At 50.2% G+C, this 22,617-nt stretch overlaps 1 protein-coding gene across 4 annotated transcripts; it reads left to right on the top strand.

The window, feature by feature from the left end:
- Positions 1-109: 109 nt before the first annotated feature.
- Positions 110-21,161, top strand: rbm46 (RNA binding motif protein 46). 4 transcript variants are annotated; one of them, XM_086197820.1, is made up of 10 exons: positions 110-280; positions 952-1,107; positions 1,189-1,369; positions 4,852-5,008; positions 5,184-5,313; positions 6,537-6,634; positions 7,855-8,275; positions 10,608-10,813; positions 18,877-18,979; positions 19,629-21,161. In XM_086197820.1, exons 1-10 carry the CDS (start codon positions 262-264, stop codon positions 19,856-19,858), a joined length of 1,701 nt encoding a protein of 566 aa, XP_086053946.1. In that variant the 5' UTR covers positions 110-261; the 3' UTR covers positions 19,859-21,161. The 4 variants fall into 4 exon arrangements, with proteins under 4 accessions (XP_086053946.1, XP_086053948.1, XP_086053949.1 ...); XM_086197822.1 differs by having other exon boundaries at positions 956-1,107; XM_086197821.1 differs by lacking the exon at positions 110-280 and adding an exon at positions 302-543.
- Positions 21,162-22,617: the final 1,456 nt, after the last annotated feature.

Genomic DNA, 22,617 nt, shown 5'->3' on the forward strand with positions numbered 1-22,617 from the left:
TCTTGTTGTTGTTGTTGTTTTAGCCAAACACGCGATTTGGTCATGTCCCGCCCACGTGCCTCAGATTGGCGCGTTCTGATTGGCTAACGCAGACCCGCCGCCAGTCTCGGCCACTCAGAGGGAAGGTGGCGCCGTGTTGCGAGGTGAACCGACAGACCCGCGAAGGTGTAATCCCAGACACCCAGAACTGGTCCCGCCTCAAATTTGTATTCCGTTGTGAAGAAAAACGTTAAACTCGGAGGAGTTTACAGTTCGCGCCTCATGGCGAGGAGCGGAGCTGGTAAGAGCAGGTTTGTCCCGGGAGGCGGCTCCTCCGCTAGCACGGAGGCTAACGCTAACTGAGTTAGCCGCAATTTAGCTCGTTGCTGTTTAGTTTGGGCTAGATCCAATGAAACATCCAGGAGAGGAGGACCACTTTTCATCGGAGCTGCTTCCTGTTGCTCAGTGGGCCTAAAAGTTCTGTTCTCTGGACCGCTAACAGAGCCCGGGCGGAACTTAATCCTCATGGTCAAGGGTTTAACACCAGGAAACGTGTAGGTGAAGGTTAGCATCACCATCCAGGTGAACGCATCATGTTGAGGGAATAAAAACGGACTTATTCTGATATTAGCTGAACGTGGCTAAGAGCGAGCAGGCCTACAGGCTTCGGTTCCGATCCACTGATGTGATCTATCTGTCTGCAGGCTTTTGAAATCCACCTCTTTGCAATCGACTTTGGTTATATTTCTCATATGCATTAATGATGTAATAGTGATGAAAGGACATTTTCTGTGTATGAACCCGTGATGATGTCACATGATCCACGGAGAAAAAGGTTAAAGTTCAGTAAAACAATATTTTTGCATTAACTAACATGAAACCAGGTCAATGAAGAATGCTTTTATTTTGGTGAGTATATCCTCCTTTGGCTTCTTAACTCCCTGAACTGTTTCCTGTGATGTCACTGGAAAGGCAGAGCCATGGACAGAGACTCAGGTGAGGTGGTGCCACAAGTGGGCGAGGGGCCGTCCTGCACCAAAGAGATGTCTCTGCTTGCTCTGATCGAGAAGACAGGATACAACATGGTGCAAGAGAACGGACAGAGGAAGTACGGAGGGCCGCCACCAGGTGTGTGATGCGATGGCAGTCAGCACATTGATTGGCAGGTCATGAAGCGGCTGGTGTGATGGGGCTGTGTTTGTGTCACAGGCTGGGAGGGTCCGGTTCCTCAGCGGGGCTGCGAGGTGTTCGTGGGGAAGATCCCCAGGGACATGTATGAGGACGAGCTGGTGCCGCTGTTTGAGCGCCCGGGCCGCATCTACGAGTTCAGACTGATGATGGAGTTCAGCGGAGAGAACCGCGGCTACGCCTTCGTCATGTACACCAGCAGGTAACGGGCCGCTGTCCAATCAGCACGCTGGGATACTGATGATGTCATAGTACACAACTGACACATTGCAGGATGTTTCCCACCTTGCAGGTAACAACATGTCACAATATGTGACCTGCATCACGTGATCTGTGTGCAGTGATTTGGTTCCGTCAATTGTGTCCTGTGACTCGTGTCTGGTGACTCGTGTATGATGACACAGTTGGTGACCTGTGTCCAAAGACCCATGTCCTGTTGTCAAAAGACAAGTGTCTGATAACGAGAATATGGTTACCCATGTCCATTGATTTGTGTCTGGTGACTTGTTTTTACTGACTAGTGTGAGGTGATTAATGTCAGCTGACCAGCATCTGGTGACTTGTGTCAAGTGGCCTGTGTCCAATGACCTGTGGTCAGTGATTTGTTTCAGGCCACTTTTGTCCTATAACCTGTGTCCGATGACTGGTGTGCGGTGACTTGTGTCTGGTGACTGGTGTCTGGTGACTGGTGTGCGGTGACTTGTGTCTGGTGACTGGTGACTGGTGTCTGATGACTGGTGTCCGATGACTGGTGTCCGTTGACTCGTGTCTGGTGACTGGTGTCTGGTGACTGGTGTCTGATGACTGGTGTCCGATGACTGGTGTGCGGTGACTTGTGTCTGGTGACTGGTGTCTGGTGACTGGTGTCTGATGACTGGTGTCCGATGACTGGTGTCCGGTGACTTGTGTCTGGTGACTCGTGTCCGATGACTGGTGTGCGGTGACTGGTGTCCGGTGACTGGTGTCCGATGATTGGTGTGTGGTGACTGGTGTCCGATGATTGGTGTGTGGTGACTGGTGTCCGTTGACTTGTGTCCGATGACTGGTGTGCGGTGACTGGTGTCCGATGACTGGTGTCCGGTGACTGGTGTCCGGTGACTGGTGTCTGGTGACTGGTGTCCGATGACTGGTGTCCGGTGACTGGTGTCCGGATCCGGTTACTGGTGTCCGGTGACTGGTGTCTGTTGACTGGTGTCCGGTGACTGGTGACTGGTGTCCAGTGACTGGTGTCTGTTGACTGGTGTCCGGTGACTGGTGTCCGATTACTGGTGTCCGGTGACTGGTGTCCACTGACTTGTGTCCGATGACTGGTGTCCGGTCACTCGCGTCCGGTGACTGGTGTGTGGTGACTGGTGTCCGGTGACTGGTGTCCGGTGACCGGTGACTGGTGTCCGGTGACTGGTGTGCGGTGACTGGTGTCCAATGACTGGTGTCCTGTGACTTGTGTCCGGTGACTGGTGTCCTGTGACTTGTGTCCGGTGACTGGTGTCAGTTGACTGGTGTCCGGTGACTGGTGTCCAATGACTGGTGTCCTGTGACTTGTGTCCGGTGACTTGTGTCCGGTGACTGGTGTCCGTTGACTGGTGTCCGTTGACTGGTGTCCGGTGACTCGTGTCCGATGACAGGTGTCCGTTGACCGATGTCCAGTGACTGGTGTCCGGTGACTGGTGTCCAGTCACTGGTGTCCGGTCACTGGTGTCCGGTGGCTGGTGTCCGTTGGCTGGTGTCCGTTGACTTGTGTCCAGTGACTGGTGTCCAGTGACTGGTGTCCAGTGACTGGTGACTGGTATCCGTTGACTCGTGTCTGATGACTGCTGTCCGTTGACTGCTGTCCGGTGACTGGTGTCCGGTGACTGGTGTGCGGTGACTGGTGTCCAGTGACTCGTGTCTGGTGACTGGTGTCCGGTGACTGGTGTCTGGTGACTGGTGTCCATTGACTGGTGTCTGGTGACTGGTGGCCGTTGACTGGTGTCCGTTGACTGGTGTCCGGTGACTGGTGCCGTTGACTGGTGTCCGTTGACTGGTGTCCGTTGACTGGTGTGCGGTGACTAGTGTCCGGTCACTCATGTCCGTTGACTGGTGTCCGTTGACTGGTGTCCGTTGACTCGTGTCCGATGACTGGTGTGCGGTGACTAGTGTCCGGTCACTCATGTCCGTTGACTGGTGTCCGTTGACTGGTGTCCATTGACTGGTGTCCGGTTACTGGTGTCTGGTGACTGGTGTCCGTTGACTGGTGTCCGTTGACTGGTGTCCGTTGACTGGTGTCCGGTGACTGGTGTCCGGTGACTGGTATCTGGTGACTGGTGTCCCTTGACTGGTGTCTGTTGACTGGTGTCTGGTGACTCGTGTCCGATGACTGGTGTCCGGTGACTCGTGTCTGATGTCTGATGACTGGTGTCTGGTGATTCGTGTCCAGTCACTCATGTCCGGTGACTGGTGTGCGGTGACTGGTGTCCGGTCACTCACGTCCGGTCACTCACGTCCGGTGACTGGTGTCTGGTGACTGGTGTCTGATGACTGGTGTCTGGTGACTGGTGTCCGTTGACTGGTGTCGTGTGACTGGTGTCCTGTGACTGGTGTCCGGTGACTGGTGTCCGGTGACTGGTGTCCGGTGACTGGTGTCCGGTGACTGGTATCTGGTGACTGGTGTCCCTTGACTGGTGTCTGTTGACTGGTGTCTGGTGACTCGTGTCCGATGACTGGTGTGCGGTGACTGGTGTCCGGTGACTGGTGTCTGATGTCTGATGACTGGTGTCTGGTGACTCATGTCCGGTCACTCATGTCCGGTGACTGGTGTCCAGTGACTGGTGACTGGTGTGCGGTGACTGGTGTTCGATGACTGGTGTGTGGTGACTGGTGTCCGGTGACTGGTGTCTGGTGTCCGTTGACTGGTGTCCGTTGACTCGTGTCCGATGACTAGTGTGCGGTGACTGGTGTCCGGTCACTCATGTCCGTTGACTGGTGTCCGGTTACTGGTGTCTGGTGACTGGTGTCCGTTGACTGGTGTCTTTTGACTTGTGTCTGGTGACTCGTGTCCGATGACTGGTGTGCGGTGACTGGTGTTCATTGACTGGTGTCCGGTGACTGGTGTCTGGTGACTGGTGTACGGTCACTCATGTCCGGTGACTGGTGTCTGGTGACTGGTGTACGGTCACTCATGTCCGGTGACTGGTGTCTGTTGACTGGTGTCTGGTGACTCGTGTCCGATGACTGGTGTGCGGTGACTGGTGTCTGGTGACTGGTGTACCGTCACTCATGTCCGGTGACTGGTGTCCGGTGACTGGTGTCCGTTGACTCGTGTCCGGTGACTGGTGTCTGGTGACTCGTGTCCGGTCACTCGTGTCCGATGACTGGTGTGCGGTGACTGGTGTCTGGTGACTGGTGTCCGTTGACTGGTGTCCGTTGACTGGTGTCCGGTGACTGGTGTCTGGTGACTCGTGTCCGGTCACTCATGTCCGGTGACTGGTGTGGTGACTGGTGTCCGTTGACTGGTGTCCGGTCACTCATGTCCGGTGACTGGTGTCTGGTGACTCGTGTCCGGTGACTGGTGTCTGGTGACTCTTGTGGCTTTTATGGTGAGTCTACTTCTGCTCTGTATCTGCCACTGTGATTGGCTGATATACGAGCAGGACAGAAACAAAGTGGGGGTTCTGTCCTTTGAGGATGATGCTGTCTGTGTCCCAGAGACGCCTCTCAGAGAGCCATCCAGATGCTGGACAACTACGAGATCCGTCCAGGGAAGTACATCGGCGTGTGTGTGAGCCTGGACAACTGCCGCCTCTTCATCGGCTCCATCCCCAAAGAGAAGAGGAAGGATGAGATCCTGGAGGAGATGAAGAAGGTGGAGTGGAAAACCAGCAGTTTGTTAGACGAAGCCCCCCAACCCTGCTCCCGGTCCCTGCTCCCTGAACCTGCTCCTCGTCCCTGCTCCCTGAACCTGCTCCTCGTCCCTACCCCCCAACTCTGTACCCCGATTCTGCACAGTCATCGTAACTGCAGATATTTGTGTTTGTCAGGTGACGGATGGTGTGGTGGATGTGATCGTTTATCCGAGCTCCGCTGACAGGAGCAGAAACCGCGGCTTCGCTTTCGTTGAGTATGAATCTCACAAAGCAGCAGCCATGGCGAGGAGGAAACTCATCCCCGGTAAGACTTTGCCCCATCTTGCTGATTTATGAAGGCTTCTGGAAGAAGTGATGTCACTGTGGACTAGGAAATGAAGAGCACACACGCTCAGTAAGTCATGTTTTGACTCCTTCAGAAAAGTAAAGGAAGTTTGTTCAGAGCAGTTCTGCAGTACTTCCTCTCGCCATTGTGATGTGTGATCACCAGCGATGAACGCTGATGGTGCTGGTATGCTAGCAGGAACATCATCTGAAAACTTTGTGGTAACTGCAGGAGGAGGTTGATGTGGAGGTCAATGGGTCAAAGGTCACCTGTCCTCCTGCGATGTCATGATTTATGGTCGAGGAGATGTCTGGTTATGTTCTTAAATCAGAGGGTGGTACCAGAATCAGAGCGTAATGATGCTATGGAGGTGCAAGTGTTGAGATGGCATCAGACGGTTCCGATGGAGGGCAATGGAGGTGTGGAACAGGAAAAGATTCCCATTGTCAGTGTGGGGACGTCACCAGAGTTTAATCAGTATGAATAATAAATCATTGTGTAAGTTCTGAATTAGATCTCTCTCTCTCTCTCTCTCTCTCACACACACACACATACACACAAAAGACATGAACGAAATGATCATTAAAACCGTCTTCACGTGTCACTGAGCGACGTAGATGTAATTCAGTCTGTGTCCAGCAGATGGAACTAGAACAGAGAACAACGTCCTTTGTGTGGGAAGAGCTTCTCAAGGATCAAACGACTGCAGTAGAATTACTACACAGGCCTTCACACACACACATGTGGCAACCACTGAACCTGTCTTCACTTCATGCAACTGACATACAATGTCTAATGAATACATGTGTGACAGTACAGTGTACAAATGTGACTGTATACTTTTATGATTTATACAGGAACGACATATACTGTATGTGTATGATGTGTATATTAATGAGGGTATACGTTTATGACGTTTAAATGTATGATGTATATCTGTTGTACATGTGTACATGTATGATGGTATATGTGTTTGACGTGTACATGTATGACGGTATACGTGTATGACATGTACATGTATGATGGTGTACATGTATGATGGTATATGTGTATGACGTGTACATGTATGATGGTATGCGGCATGATGTGTACATGTATGACGGTTTATGTGTATGACGTGTACATGTATGATGGTATGCATGCATGATGTGTACATGTATGATGTATGATGTGTATGTGTTTGACTGCTGTGACCCTGACAGGAACCTTCGAGCTGTGGGGCCATTCCATCCAGGTGGACTGGGCGGAGCCTGAAAAAGACGTGGACGAGGAAGTCATGCAGCGCGTTCGGGTCCTTTACGTAAGTCTTCAGACATGATCGCTCTCCTATGACGTTGACGTGGGGAGCCGAGGTCGTGCTTGCTGTCGTCATTGATGTTTCTCTCCTGAAAAAACCCAGAGGTCAGCGGCTCCTCCGCTGCGCCGCTCACCAGTTATAGGTCACTCTTTAGGAGGTCGCTCCAAAACATTTGTCATGTTTGTCAAGATCAAAGGTGGGAGAGAGTTGTGCTGCAGGGGGGCGCCCCTCTGGAGCGCTGTGCCCTCCGGGGGATCGGTTACCACAGGGCCTTTTATTCTGAAAGGCTGCAGCGGGTTCTGGGGGCAGCCAATGAAGGAGCACCCGTCTGTGGCGAGATGGCCACAAGGACATACACTGCTGTGTGTGTACGTACGTGTGTGTGTGTGTGTGTGTGTGTGTGTGTGTGTGTGTGTGTGTGTGCTGCTCCGCCGATTTCAGCGGCGGTGCCATTGAGAGACAGCGGCCTTCTCATCAGTCATGGCTAATTTGGAATCTGACGGCACACTGAGGAGTAATACCATCGAGTCCCGGAGGATGTGGGCAGACAAATTCAGCAGAGTGCTATTTAACACTGATGTCAAGTCCATTAGAGCGGCGGCCCCTGAGCGGCGGTGTGAGACACTAAATCAACCTCCGCTCAGCTGCGTTTGATCACCGATGTCAGTGACGTCCTCTAGGTGGCGCTTTCTCAGAACAAATAGTGACAACAAAATGAAGAAATAAAAGGCATCTTTCCTCACACCTCCTTCGGCTCTGTGTCCTGTCATGTCTGCTTCACGCCAGCCGTGTCCTGAGGCAAAACTTTTCTTTTTGAAATTCTCTTCGTCTTGGTCCAGTCTGAGTGGCGGATGGGCGGGACAAATGCTGACCAGCAGAAAGAAGCCGTGTCTCGTCATTTTTACTTCTGTAAATATTCTCTATCGGCGACCAAGGTAGAGTCAATTCTTGAAGTAAAACACAGAATCACCGCTTCTACTTGTGCTCATTCATGAGTGGAAGGTTGGCAGCGGTGGAGGATGTGCGGCGGGTGGCGTCCTCAGTAACGGTGAACACGTTTACCTTGACATGCTTTGTTGCTGGAGGGTGGAACAAGGCCGCCACAACCAACCAACCTCACCCTGTAATCTGGAATTTGGATGTGGGTTACCACACTCATCAGTGATGTCATGGTTTCCTATGGCCAGGTGACCTCCTGACCACCTTGTGTTTGTGGTCATCAGGTGCGTAACCTCGCGCTGAGTACTACCGAAGAAACCCTTCGCCAGGAGTTCTCCCGCTTCAAACCAGGCTCGGTGGTGCGAGTGAAGAAACTCACTGACTACGCATTTGTCCACTACTGCTGCCGCGATGACGCCATCACTGCCGTCAGCCTCATGGACGGCACCCAGATCGACGAGGCCACCGTGGAGGTGTCGCTGGCCAGACCCTCTGGGATCAAAGATGGGAGTGTGGCGGCGAGGAGGTCCAGCAGCAGGGGATATGTGAGAAACAACACTGTTGCAGGGGGAGGAGGGAATGAGATGTCTTTCCTGCACAAGAACAACGGAGGGATGATGGGAGGAGTCAGGGATGGATGCTCGACACTTAGACCTGTGTCCCTGCCTCCGTGCCTTGGAAGCCCTATCTACACTTCTGCAGCAGGTGAGGATGAAGTATTGCACCAATCATCAATCATGCTCAGCGGGACACTGATCTTAGCCTTCTGGCCCAAGCAGACTCCTGGGACTGGCTTTGCTGTTGTTTAGCTTGAAATGTTCCAGCCAAGTTAACGTCGCACTGTCATGCAACTCCATTTCATCTTTTGGTCTTTTAGAACACTAGCTAGCTCACGTTAGCCAAGTGTGCCGATGCTGTTGTTGTCACAACAACACCTTGACATTGATCAAAGTGCTGTTGTGAAACCCACTTTGAACCAGTAGAGCCCTGAAGAAGACGTTGGGACAAAGAGACATCGATTGTTGTGGCTACAAGGTAGAACCCCAATTTAATGTAATTTTACTGACTTTTGGCCACTACATATACTATATTTTATCTTGCGGCAACAAATTCATTTAATAGTGGGAACAAGTTCTATCTTGTGGCCTAAAAATATCTGTTGGTCCTGTGACCTGTAGAGGACCCCATGTGACCCGGTCCATGGAAGCAGGGGAAGTGTTTGAGCCTGTTTTTGAAACGGCACCTGCACTGACTCTTAACAAGCCACTGAGCTGCTACAGTAAGGGGCTAGCTAGATTAGCATTTGGCAGCCAGGTTGTGGGGGAGATGGAGAACAAAAACGGCTACAAGAGAGACAGGAGAGAAAGAGGACTCTGATGAAGGAGGATGTTCCTCCGTGAGATTATCACAACTTCTGCAAGGCTTGGCTCCTATCAAATCTGGGATGTGCTCCAATTCTGCTCGTTATAGGAAGTTTTGGTGCTTGTGAAATGGCGTCATTAATGTCAGTGGCATTAATTTAATGTGGCATTAATGTCAGCTCTGAACAGGTTTGACTGTTTAATTCATCACAGACCTCTGCAGTAGAGCGCCGCTCTTGCATCGGTACATCCTGATAATAATCTGGCCCCTGACGCCTGCAGACATTTCTGGAAATGAGAAAAGTTCCTCAGTTCACTTTTCCTCAAATGGTCTGTGGAATATTTATGAGGTGGTTTCTGCTGTAACAAGAGGTTGACAGCGAGGGACAGCTGCGAGGAGGCGAGTGGCTCTGGGTGGATGAACTGCTGCTTCTCTGTGGAGAGCCGACCCAGAGAGACATCTGGGTCATTTGTGGTCTCAGGTCTGCTTCATTCAAGCGGAGTGAACTTGTCTTGTTGAGGCTTTTTCCTCCGGAGCAGAGACTCCCATGATGTCCAGCAGTGGTCCAGCTGCTGGAGTTCAGACTCAGGTCAGTTTTATTTGTCAACAGAAGTTCTCTGGTGACACTTGGTAGTAGAGCAAGTTCCAACCTCTCTGAGGGAGTGGGAGACAGAGAGACTGATAAGGAAGAAGGGACAGGGACAGGCGGGGACAAGGACGGAGAGACCATCATGCCAGTATTGTAATAATATAGTGTTGTGTACTGGTGGGCATTGGTGGGTGGAGGTTGTGTGTGTATCAGAAACACAGAGACGCTAATAATCATTGATGGCGCCATGTGGTCATGAAGCTGAGGGGACTCGTCTCCTCACTGGCGTACGGGCGTAGAGGGAGCAGAGCGACTCCAGCACAGCTGAAGCTGCGTGCTTATCATATGAATTGAAAGTACCAGTCATGTGACCTTCATCGTGAGGCTGGAGCAGCATAACCACACTGATTGGATGAACCCTAATGAAATCTGCTCATTTTCCATTTGTTTTATGGCGTTTCTGCAGCTTGCATGAAAATGCTGCTCAGCACTCAGGCCATGAGAACATCCCTGACAACCTACCAGGGTCCCCTCAGCCACATGAAGACTCCATCTCCCACAAAGCCTTTCACTGCTGACTTGCCCCTCCAACATAAGGTGCACACGTACCTCACGTGCAGGTGTGCCACAGGACAGGTGCAGTCACCATCCCGCCAATCGGCTTTCACTCTTGATCAGAAAAGACTAGAAAAACTGCAGCACAGGAAAAACCTTGCTGGGAAATGGAGGGAGGTTTTTCACATCACTTTTTCCACCCACCTTTCTGCTGTCATACTTCAACAGGTAGAATCACAGTACAGTATTACTGCTCTACTTAGATCACAAGTCATGACGCTATCATGATACTTCTCATGCTTACTTTCCACTGCCAAACTTCAAAATGCTGCACAAGTTTAAGTCAAGGTGAGAACTCTTCTCTGAAATGTGTATGTAGTGTGTATATATGAAGAGACGTCCTCCGTCCTCACCAGGATGTCTGTAAGAGGACGAACATGGACTTGACGGTGGCGTTAACCTGAGAGTATCAGATGTGCCATCAGTTGAGGTGACGGTGAGGCTCTAACTCTGCTTGGTGGTCTCCCGTAGCATCGGGGGATTTGGAGCGCCAGGTCCTCCCCCTGCTGCCCGGCACCCCCCTGAGCCCCACCAGCCTGCTGTCACTCAAACAGAGTCAGATCTACTCAGCTGTCAGCCTGCTGGAGGTCTATTGCCGCCGCCACCACTGGCCGCCCCCCGAGTATCAGCTATACTCCACGCCCGGCCAGGACGGAGCCCTGCTGCTGCTCTTCAAGGTGCTGACATCATCCTGAAAACACACCACGCCTGTACCTGAACGCCATGATGACTGATTGACCACGAGTCTGGTACCATCCCTTAGTTAGCTTCACTTCCTGTAACCAAGCAGCACACCGCTTGACTGCTGCCATGTTTGACTGACACTGCATCACTGCTGCTGCTAGTACTGCTGCTGCTGGTGCTGCTACTGCTAGTACTGCTGCTAGTGCTAATGATAGTGCTGCTGCTGCTGCTGCTACTGCTAGTACTGCTGCTAGTGCTAATGATAGTGCTGCTGCTGCTAGTACTGCTGCTGCTGCTGCTGCTACTGCTAGTACTGCTGCTAGTGCTAATGATAGTGCTGCTGCTGCTGCTGCTGCTACTGCTAGTACTGCTGCTAGTGCTAATGATAGTGCTGCTGCTGCTGCTAGTACTGCTGCTGCTGCTGCTACTGCTAGTACTGCTGCTAGTGCTAATGATAGTGCTGCTGCTGCTAGTACTGCTGCTGCTGCTGCTGCTACTGCTAGTACTGCTGCTAGTGCTCATGCTAGTGCTGCTGCAAGTATTAATGCTGCTGCTGCTAGTGCTGCTGCTTCTAGTGCTAATGCTAGTGCTGCTGCTGCTAGTACTGCTGCTGCTGCTGCTACTGCTAGTACTGCTGCTAGTGCTAATGATAGTGCTGCTGCTGCTAGTACTGCTGCTGCTGCTGCTGCTACTGCTAGTACTGCTGCTAGTGCTCATGCTAGTGCTGCTGCAAGTATTAATGCTGCTGCTGCTAGTGCTGCTGCTTCTAGTGCTAATGCTAGTGCTGCTGCTGCTAGTACTGCTGCTAGTGGTGTTGCTAGTGCTAATGCTAGTGCTGTTGCTGCTAGTACTGCTGGTGCTGCTACTGCTAGTACTGCTGCTAGTGCTGCTGCTAGTGCTCATGCTGATGCTAGTGCTAATGCTATTGCTGCTGCTAGTACTTCTGCTGCTAGTGCTGCTGCTAGTGCTCATGCTGATGCTAGTGCTAATGCTATTGCTGCTGCTGCTAGTACTTCTGCTGCTAGTGCTGCTGCTAATACTGCTGCTGCTAGTGCTAATGCTAGTGCTGCTAGTACTGCTGCTCGTGCTAATGCTAGTGCTACTGCTGCTAGTGCTAATGCTAGTACTGCTGCTAGTGGTGTTGCTAGTGCTAATGCTAGTGCTGTTGCTGCTAGTACTCCTGCTGCTGGTGCTTCTACTGCTAGTACTGCTGCTAGTACTGCTGCTAGTGCTAGTGCTAATGCTATTCCTGCTGCTAGTGTTAATGCTAGTGCTGCTGCTGCTAGTACTGCTGCTGGTGCTAATGCTAGTGCTGCTGCTGCTAGCACTGTTGGTATTGCTGCTGCTTGGACTGCTGTTATTACTGCTGCAAGTACTGCTGCTATTACTGCTGGTAGCACTGCGATTAGTACTGTTGCTGCTAGTATAGCTGTTATTACTTTATTACTGCTGTTAGTACTGCTGCTGCTAGTACTGCTGTTATACTGTTGCTAGTACTGCTGCTAGGACTGCTGCAAATACTGCTGTTATTACTGCTGCTAGGACTGCTGCAAGTACTGCTGTTATTACTGCTGGTAGTACTGCTGCTGGTAGTACTGCTGTGATTACTGCTAATAATACTGCAGCTGTTAGGACTGCTGTTATTACTGCTGCTAGTACTGCTGTTAGTACTGCTGCTGCTAGTAGTGCTGCTGCTAGTACTGCTTCAAGTACTGCTGTTATTACTGCTGCTAGTACTGCTGTTATTACTGCTGCTAGTACTGCTACTACTGCTGTTATTACTGCTACTGCCTGTAACTGTACTGCTGTTATTACTGCTGCTAGTACTTCTGTTAGTACTGCTGCTGCTAGTAGTGCTGCTGCTAGTACTGCTTCAAGTACTGCTGTTATTACTGCTGCTAGTACTGCTGTTATTACTGCTGCTAGTACTGCTACTACTGCTGTTATTACTGCTACTGCCTGTAACTGTACTGCTGTTATTACTGCTGCTAGTACTTCTGTTAGTACTGCTGCTGCTAGTAGTGCTGCTGCGAGTACTGCTTCAAGTACTGCTGTTATTACTGCTGCTAGTACTGCTATTACTACTGTTATTACTGCTACTGCCTGTACTGCTGTTATTACTGCTGCTAGTACTGCTATTACTGCTGTTATTACTGCTACTGCCTGTACTGCTGTTATTACTGCTGCTAGTACTGCTGTTATTACTGCTGCTAGGATTGCTGGTATTATTCCTGCTGCCAGTACTGCAACCAGTACTGCTGCTAGGACTGCTGCCAGTACTGCTGTTATTACTGCTACTGCCTGTACTGCTGTTATTACTGCTGCTAGGACTGCTGTTATTACTGCTGCTAGGACTGCTGTTATTACTGCTGCTAGTACTGCTGCGAGGACTGCTTCAAGTCCTGCTGTTATTACTGCTGATAATACTGCAGCTGCTAGTACTTCTGCGAGGACTGCTTTTAGTACTACTGCTTCTAGCGCTGCTGTTAGTACTGCTGCTGCTAGTACTGCTGTTATTACTGCTGCTAGTACTGCTGCTGCCAGTACTGCTGTTAGTACTGCTGCTGCCTGTACTGCTGCTTGGACTGCTGCTAGTACTGCTGCTGTTAGTACTGCTGTGAGGACTGCTGTTAGTACTACTGCTTCTAGTGCTACTGTTAGTACTGCTGCTGCTTGTAGTGCTGCTGTTAGTACTGCTTTGAGGACTGCTGTTAGTACTGCTGCTATTACTGCTGCTACTGCTGCTTGGACTGCTGCTAGTACTGCTGTTATTACTGCTGCTGTCTGTACTGCTGCTTGGACTGCTGCTAGTACTGCTGTTATTACTGCTGCTAGTACTGCGGATAATACTGCAACTGCTATTACTGCTGCTAGTACTGCTGTTATTACTGTTGCTAGTACTGCTGCTCGGACTGCTGCAAATACTGCTGTTATTACTGCTGGTAGTACTGCTGATAATACTGCAACTGCTATTACTGCTGCTAGTACTGCTGTTATTACTGTTGCTAGTACTGCTGCTAGGACTGCTGCAAATACTGCTGTTATTACTGCTGCTAGGACTGCTGCAAGTACTGCTGTTATTACTGCTGGTAGTACTGCTGCTGGTAGTACTGCTGTGATTACTGCTAATAATACTGCAGCTGTTAGGACTGCTGTTATTACTGCTGCTAGTACTGCTGTTAGTACTGCTGCTGCTAGTAGTTCTGCTGCTAGTACTGCTTCAAGTACTGCTGTTATTACTGCTGCTAGTACTGCTGTTATTACTGCTGCTAGTACTGCTGTTATTACTGCTGCTAGTACTGCTACTACTGCTGTTATTACTGCTACTGCCTGTAACTGTACTGCTGTTATTACTGCTGCTAGTACTTCTGTTAGTACTGCTGCTGCTAGTAGTGCTGCTGCGAGTACTGCTTCAAGTACTGCTGTTATTACTGCTGCTAGTACTGCTATTACTGCTGTTATTACTGCTACTGCCTGTACTGCTGTTATTACTGCTGCTAGTACTGCTGTTATTACTGCTGCTAGGATTGCTGGTATTATTCCTGCTGCCAGTACTGCAACCAGTACTGCTGCTAGGACTGCTGCCAGTACTGCTGTTATTACTGCTGGTAGTACTGCTGTTATTACTGCTGCTAGGACTGCTGTTATTACTGCTGCGAGGACTGCTTCAAGTCCTGCTGTTATTACTGCTGATAATACTGCAGCTGCTAGTACTGCTGCGAGGACTGCTTTTAGTACTACTGCTTCTAGCGCTGCTGTTAGTACTGCTGCTGCTAGTACTGCTGTTATTACTGCTGCTAGTACTGCTGCTAGTACTGCTGCTGCCAGTACTGCTGTTAGTACTGCTGCTGCCTGTACTGCTGCTTGGACTGCTGCTACTGCTGCTTGGACTGCTGCTAGTACTGCTGTTATTACTGCTGCTGTCTGTACTGCTGCTTGGACTGCTGCTAGTACTGCTGTTATTACTGCTGCTAGTACTGCTGATAAGACTGCAACTGCTATTACTGCTGCTAGTACTGCTGTTAGTACTCCTGCTTCTAGTACTGCTGTTAGTACTGCTGCTGCTTGGACTGCTGCTACTACTGCTATTATTACCGCTGCTAGTACTACTGTTAGTACTACTGCTTCTAGTACTGCTGTTAGTACTGCAGCTGCTAGTAGTGCTGCTGCTCGTACTGCTTCAAGTACTGCTGCTTGGACTGCTGCTAGTACTGCTGTTATTACTGCTGCTAGTACTGCTGTTAGTACTACTGCTTCTTGTACTGCTGTTAGTACTGCTGCTGCTAGTAGAGCTGCTGCTAGTACTGCTGTTAGTACTGCTGTTATTCCTGCTGCTTGTACTGCTGTTATTACTGCTGCTAGTTCTGCTGTTATTACTGCAGCTAGTACTGCAACTTGTCATGCTTCTGCTTCTTTGACTGTTATTATTAGGGCCTGATCCTGAAGGTACTTCACTATCATGTTTGCTCAGCAGAGCAACACATCAGCAGCACTAAAACACTACAAACACCCACTAACCAGTGTCCCAGCCCCCCCCCCCCCCCCCCCCAACACCCATGAGGCAGCTGGGCCGGTTTTCACATCCACACCATTCAAAACCTGGTCCTGGACTGTTCTTGCTGTCAGTGAGCGCCCAATATGAGCATCATCTAATTTCACCCCCTGAACATGCATGAAATTCACTGAAATTCACCACACTTGTCCAGTCTGGCTAAACATTCACGAATCAAAAAAAACCACCACAAAAGTCTATAGCGCCACCTAGGGAGCCACACAACTACTAGAAAATTTGGAGCGCTATAATTCCTCCCAGGAATGTCCCACAAACATGGGACCAACACCGTTGGACTCGTCTCATGAAGACCAACAATTCCTCCACTCTGACCCCTCACCTGTCGACAACAGAATGTCCACAAATTGGACAAACCTGTCAAAATCAGGACTTCTTTTACTCCCCAACAAAATCTTTAAAATTAAAAGTTATTAAAACTTTTTAAAAGCGTCAATGGTTTGGATTTTACAAGCCGTCAAAGTGGGGGAGACACGTTTCACCTTCCAATGGAAGCCTATGGGGAGACGGTGTCCTCTCAGGGTTCATACTGTCAAACAAACGCTTCTCACGTCTACACCATCCATCCCACAGCTCTACCAACCACACCACTGCATTCCTGACAAAAACCCCTCCAAGAACATGGTGTTCTGTGTCCCTCTGGACCAGCGTATGCCGACTTCTTCCTCTTGTCCCACTCCAGTCCTGGTGCTCCTCCTCTCTCTCCACTCTAGCACAGATCAAAGACAGAGCAGTGGGGGAGGGGTTCTTAAAGGGCCAGCTCTCAGCTCTGCTCTCTCTCTAGCACAGATCAAAGACAGAGCAGTGGGGGAGGGGTTCTTAAAGGGCCAGCTCTCAGCTCTGCTCTCTCTCTAGCACAGATCAAAGACAGAGCAGTGGGGAGGGGTTCTTAAAGGGCCAGCTCTCAGCTCTGCTCTCACTCTAGCACAGATCAAAGACAGAGCAGTGGGGGAGGGGTTCTTAAAGGGCCAGCTCTCAGCTCTGCTCTCACTCTAGCACAGATCAGAGACAGAGCAGTGGGGGAGGGGTTCTTAAAGGGCCAGCTCTCAGCTCTGCTCTCACTCTAGCACAGATCAAAGACAGAGCAGTGGGGGAGGGGTTCTTAAAGGGCCAGCTCTCAGCTCTGCTCTCTCTCTAGCACAGATCAAAGACAGAGCAGTGGGGAGGGGTTCTTAAAGGGCCGGCTCTCAGCTCTGCTCTCACTCTAGCACAGATCAGAGACAGAGCAGTGGGGGAGGGGTTCTTAAAGGGCCAGCTCTCAGCTCTGCTCTCACTCTAGCACAGATCAAAGACAGAGCAGTGGGGAGGGGTTCTTAAAGGGCCAGCTCTCAGCTCTGCTCTCACTCTAGCACAGATCAAAGACAGAGCAGTGGGGGAGGGGTTCTTAAAAGGCCAGCTCTCAGCTCTGCTCTCACTCTAGCACAGATCAAAGACAGAGCAGTGGGGGAGGGGTTCTTAAAGGGCCAGCTCTCAGCTCTGCTCTCACTCTAGCACAGATCAGAGACAGAGCAGTGGGGGAGGGGTTCTTAAAGGGCCAGCTCTCAGCTCTGCTCTCACTCTAGCACAGATCAAAGACAGAGCAGTGGGGAGGGGTTCTTAAAGGGCCAGCTCTCAGCTCTGCTCTCACTCTAGCACAGATCAAAGACAGAGCAGTGGGAGAGAGGTTCTTAAAGGGCCAGCTCTCAGCTCTGCTCTCACTCTAGCACAGATCAAAGACAGAGCAGTGGGGGAGGGGTTCTTAAAGGGCCAGCTCTCAGCTCTGCTCTCACTCTAGCACAGATCAAAGACAGAGCAGTGGGGGAGGGGTTCTTAAAGGGCCAGCTCTCAGCTCTGCTCTCACTCTAGCACAGATCAGAGACAGAGCAGTGGGGGAGGGGTTCTTAAAGGGCCAGCTCTCAGCTCTGCTCTCACTCTAGCACAGATCAAAGACAGAGCAGTGGGGAGGGGTTCTTAAAGGGCCAGCTCTCAGCTCTGCTCTCACTCTAGCACAGATCAGAGACAGAGCAGTGGGGGAGGGGTTCTTAAAGGGCCAGCTCTCAGCTCTGCTCTCACTCTAGCACAGATCAGAGACAGAGCAGTGGGGGAGGGGTTCTTAAAGGGCCAGCTCTCAGCTCTGCTCTCACTCTAGCACAGATCAAAGACAGAGCAGTGGGGGAGGGGTTCTTAAAGGGCCAGCTCTCAGCTCTGCTCTCACTCTAGCACAGATCAAAGACAGAGCAGTGGGGGAGGGGTTCTTAAAGGGCCAGCTCTCAGCTCTGCTCTCACTCTAGCACAGATCAAAGACAGAGCAGTGGGGAGGGGTTCTTAAAGGGCCAGCTCTCAGCTCTGCTCTCTCTCTAGCACAGATCAGAGACAGAGCAGTGGGGAGGGGTTCTTAAAGGGCCAGCTCTCAGCTCTGCTCTCACTCTAGCACAGATCAGAGACAGAGCAGTGGGGAGGGGTTCTTAAAGGGCCAGCTCTCAGCTCTGCTCTCACTCTAGCACAGATCAAAGACAGAGCAGTGGGGGAGGGGTTCTTAAAGGGCCAGCTCTCAGCTCTGCTCTCACTCTAGCACAGATCAAAGACAGAGCAGTGGGGGAGGGGTTCTTAAAGGGCCAGCTCTCAGCTCTGCTCTCACTCTAGCACAGATCAGAGACAGAGCAGTGGGGGAGGGGTTCTTAAAGGGCCAGCTCTCAGCTCTGCTCTCACTCTAGCACAGATCAGAGACAGAGCAGTGGGGGAGGGGTTCTTAAAGGGCCAGCTCTCAGCTCTGCTCTCACTCTAGCACAGATCAAAGACAGAGCAGTGGGGGAGGGGTTCTTAAAGGGCCAGCTCTCAGCTCTGCTCTCTCTCTAGCACAGATCAGAGACAGAGCAGTGGGGAGGGGTTCTTAAAGGGCCAGCTCTCAGCTCTGCTCTCACTCTCTGATCAGACTCAGGCTTCTAACTCCTCAACTACAAGGCCTCCACACTGGACCAGGACACCCTGGGGTTCAGGCCAGGGCTCAGGCCCTCACAACGCTGCTTGCAGCTTGAATTTGGTACTACTTCTGCTGCTAGTACTGTTACTGCTACCACCACCACCACCACTGCTTTTACTACTGCTTCTATGATTACCTACTGCTTCTTCCAGTCATACTTTTACTGCCAACGGTGGTCACATTAGGGCTGCTGTTCAAAGGACCATGCGGCTCATGATTCACTACCAGAGACTTGTATGCTTGTGGAGATTTTAAAAAGATTTCTGCTCTGAAGCTGTGGCCAGAGTGGTGAGGGTTAACACTACATTTGTGTCTGAACAGCAGCAGTAGGAGTCCTCCAGCTTTCCAGATGACAGTAATGACGGGGATGATAAACAAATAATCGTGTGCCAAAACTGCTGTTGTTCATGTGGTATTGTTGGTGAGGGGCTATGGGTGGGACTGATGTGACTGAACGAAGATTGTGTGTGTGTGTGTGTGTGTGTGTGTGTGTGTGTGTGTGTGTGTGTGTGTGCGCGTGTGTGCAGGTGGTGATTGTGTCAACTCAAAGCACCTACATACCAGACAAGCTTTGTGTGCTGCTGGATGACGCCAAAGAGCTGGCGGCACAGACTGCACTCTGGAATCTGGGTATACACACACACACACACTCGAGTGCAAGTGCATACACGCAGGCGGGCGCACGCACGGACATATTTGGTAGGCAGAACTCATTCCTGGGTTTTGGTGTCTTTGATTTGGATGAAAGGAGTGAACAGATGGGTGGAGTCTGAGCAGGTGGCTTCAGAGTTCTGGATGATGGACACGTCCAGTAGTGGCAGTTAAACACAAACAACGTCCCACACTACAAGGCATCACACCTGGTGACATCACAGCGTGTTCCTGCCTGGTAAAGGAAGGTTCTGGTGGCTGCTGTTGCAGGATGTGCTGCTGATGGAGAATTGTTGGGTGGAGGTTCATTGAAGGAGGGAGGTGCTGGACCTGCTCTACTTGGACAGAGTCAGGACTGAACTTTGGTTGGGGTTTGGTGACACACTAATAAACCTGACCTGACTTGGCAGCACTCGGCGGTGCCACATGTTTGGACCAACAAAGAAACATCAACAACTCCCACTTCGGCACACGCAGGCTGATTTTTCTCTTCTGTTCTGGGTTCTGTCCACTGATGCACCCTTGCAATGGCAGTGCCTTAACCTAGCGTTAGCATTGCTAATATGCCATCATCTGGGCTCTGCCGTGTTAGCTTGGATGACAGAAGGTTCTACTTCCTCTCCTCTAGACTCGTCCTTCCTGACGGGAGCATCCTGTGACTCCTCCAGCAGCCCCTCTCCTCCACTCGCCATTTCACCCGCCACCACCAGTCCCAGGTTACTGAGCGGTGGAGGTGTGGGACCGTTTGCCTCCTGCCTTGCTCAACCTCCTCCCCCGCCTTCTCCCTTCCCTCTTTCCACCCTCCCCCTCCCTGCCTCCCAAAGCCAGAGGCACTACATGGGCTCACAGTTCTACTGACTGAGTCCGCAATTTTGAAGCCCACCACGATGTTAAGAAGTGGCAGTGTTTTCTTGTTGCAGCAGAAGAGTTAGATAAGGGAGCAGGAGGAGGAGGTGGGACTGTGTTCCTTCCTGACAGTGTTTTTATGTCTGTTTGGTCCCTCCCTCCCTCTCTTTGATCCCTGTTTGTGAGGAGTATTTAACTTCTTCTATCAACTCCTATTCTCGTGAAAACTAGAAGAGACACAATGTTTGCATGATTCCGTCGGATCTCACATCTGATGTTCACCTCACGTTACCCAGAAGGCCTCAACAGGGACACCAGTTGCTGAGATCTGCACTAAAATACACATGGAGACAATTCTGTGCCCAGTTGGCTCGTAACCTTAGACAAACATGCTAGTTAGCTTAGCACAATGACTGGTAGTGGGTGGGAAGTGTTAGCGTAGCTCCGTCTCTGCCTGCATTAATATCAGGAGGGTTGTGTTTAGCCTTGGTGATGAATACCAGTTTAACATGAGGAGACATTGTAGTGGTAGAATCAGACACATAGCCGGAACTACTTTCCTGACTGGGCGCAGTGATTTGACGCAGCACCTCCAAAGCTCCATTGGAACTTGGGTCCTTGGTTCCTGCTGGACACACCAGCATCCTGGACCTGAGCTAGCTGATGCTAACACTTCCACCCACTACCAGCTATTGGGCTAAGATAACTAGCCTGGACCTGAGCTAGCTGATGCTAACACTTCCACCCACTACCAGCTATTGGGCTAAGATAACTAACCTGGACCAGAGCTAGCTGATGCTAACACTTCCACCCACAACCAGTCATTGGGCTAAGCTAACTAGCCTGAGTCTGATTTGACCTCCATCACAAACTACGTTACACTCTTGTTTGTGAGTTTGCGTGTCACTTTGACTCTATGAACAACTTTGAAATGTATTGTCATTTGAATATTTGTGGAGTTTTAAATGCAAATATTTGATGAAATTCTGAAGGCTAAAATAGTTAGTTTGTTTTCAGGCTGAACCGTTTCTGTCGTTATTTTCTGTCCAGGTTGTTCCTTTTCTTTTAGCCACTAACCGCTCTTACCTTTGAGATCCCACCTGTTTTGCGGATCCACAGAAATCAAATCAAAAGACGGGAGGTAATTTAGTAGCTACTCAAGTGAAAGTCCAGTCGGGGAAGAGAGAGGCTCAGATTCATCTTGATTTTGTTGATGCCATTGAAACAGATCAAAAACTTGTGTTGTATTGAGTTCATCTTTTAATTGTGTTACTTAACGTGGCTCCTGCACTGCAAAATAAAGGTCGACCTGTAGTGACAGATCTGCAGCTAATGATTTTTGTATCAGATTCAGAATTTGTAACAGCCAACAGGGGGTGTCTCCGCACCTGCTGCTGTGTGAGCGTCACAGGTGATGGAGCAGGTCCACCTGAAAATCACCGGCACTTTGACATGTGTCTGACTGTGACACGTGCGAAAGCTCACAGAGCACAGGTTATCACCAGGTTGTTACCGGGATATTACTAGATCGTTATCAGGTTATTACAAGTTGTTTCCGGGTTATTATAGGTTATTACCGGGTTATTACAGGTTAGGGGTTATTACAGGGATATTGCCAGATTTTTACCTGGTTGTTACTGGGTTATTACTGAGTTTTTACCAGATTGTTACGGGTTATTACAGGTTGTCACAGGTTATTACCGGGTTATTACAGGTTGTTACAGGTTATTACCGGGTTATTACAGGTTGTTACAGGTTATTACCGGGTTATTACAGGTTAGGGGTTATTACAGGGATATTACCCGATTTTTACCTGGTTGTTACTGGGTTATTACTGAGTTTTTACCAGATTGTTACGGGTTATTACCAGGTTGTTGCAGGTTATTACAGGTTGTTTCCGGATTATTACAGGTTGTTATGGGTTATTACAGGGATATTACCAGATTGTTACCAGGTTGTTACTGGGTTATTACTGAGTTTTTTCCAGATTGTTACTGGGTTATTACAGGTTGTTACGGGATATTACCTGGTTATTCCAGGTTGTTACCAGGTTGTAGTATACTTACTATTAGAGTGTTACAAGGTAAATTAAGAAGTCATAGTTTTAGGCAGGCATTGTCTTTTTTTCCTGTTTTTTTTTTCTTTTCCCTTTTCTTTGGGAATGGGGGAGAGAGGAAGAGAAACAGGACAGGGAGAGAAAGAAATTAGAATAATACAGGGATAAGAGCTGAAGGGAGGAGGGGGGAGGGACAGTGTGTGAATGAGAAGATGGGAGAGCCTAAGGAGGGAGGAAGACAAGGAGGAGGAGGCGATGTCTAACGTTGATGTTGTCTTGTTTGTGTTGATCAGGTGTTGAACGTCATCTTCGTCTTCCTCTGCTCTTCATCACCAGCACACTTAGTTGCATCATCAGCCTCATCTAAAATGCTCCTCCTGCTCCGTCTTGTTGTTTGATGGCGCGGTCTCAGCGCTGGGAGTTCATCCTACAGTCAGGTGTCTCTGTGGACGCACCTCTGCCTCCGCTCCTCCCCAGGCTCCGCCCAGCTGTTTTTACACGGTTTCATCTCATATTCTTCAATAAGTGGAGGGAGAAAGTTGGATGTGAGAGAAGGTGGAAGCTGGTTCATGATGAATTATACATATTTGTGACGTTATTAATTAACTGTCCTGCTGTAGTGAGCAACACACTGACTGGGGGGCAGCCCAGAGAAGGACCTGTGCTGTTAGCCATGCTAGCTAGAGTAGCACCTGCTTTGCCAGTAGCATCAACG

Source organism: Aulostomus chinensis, chromosome 24, assembly GCF_037954235.1.
Source record: "Aulostomus chinensis isolate RoL2024-O1b breed Wild chromosome 24, RoL_Achi_v1.0, whole genome shotgun sequence".
In the NCBI taxonomy this organism is placed as follows: Eukaryota; Metazoa; Chordata; class Actinopteri; order Syngnathiformes; family Aulostomidae; genus Aulostomus; species Aulostomus chinensis.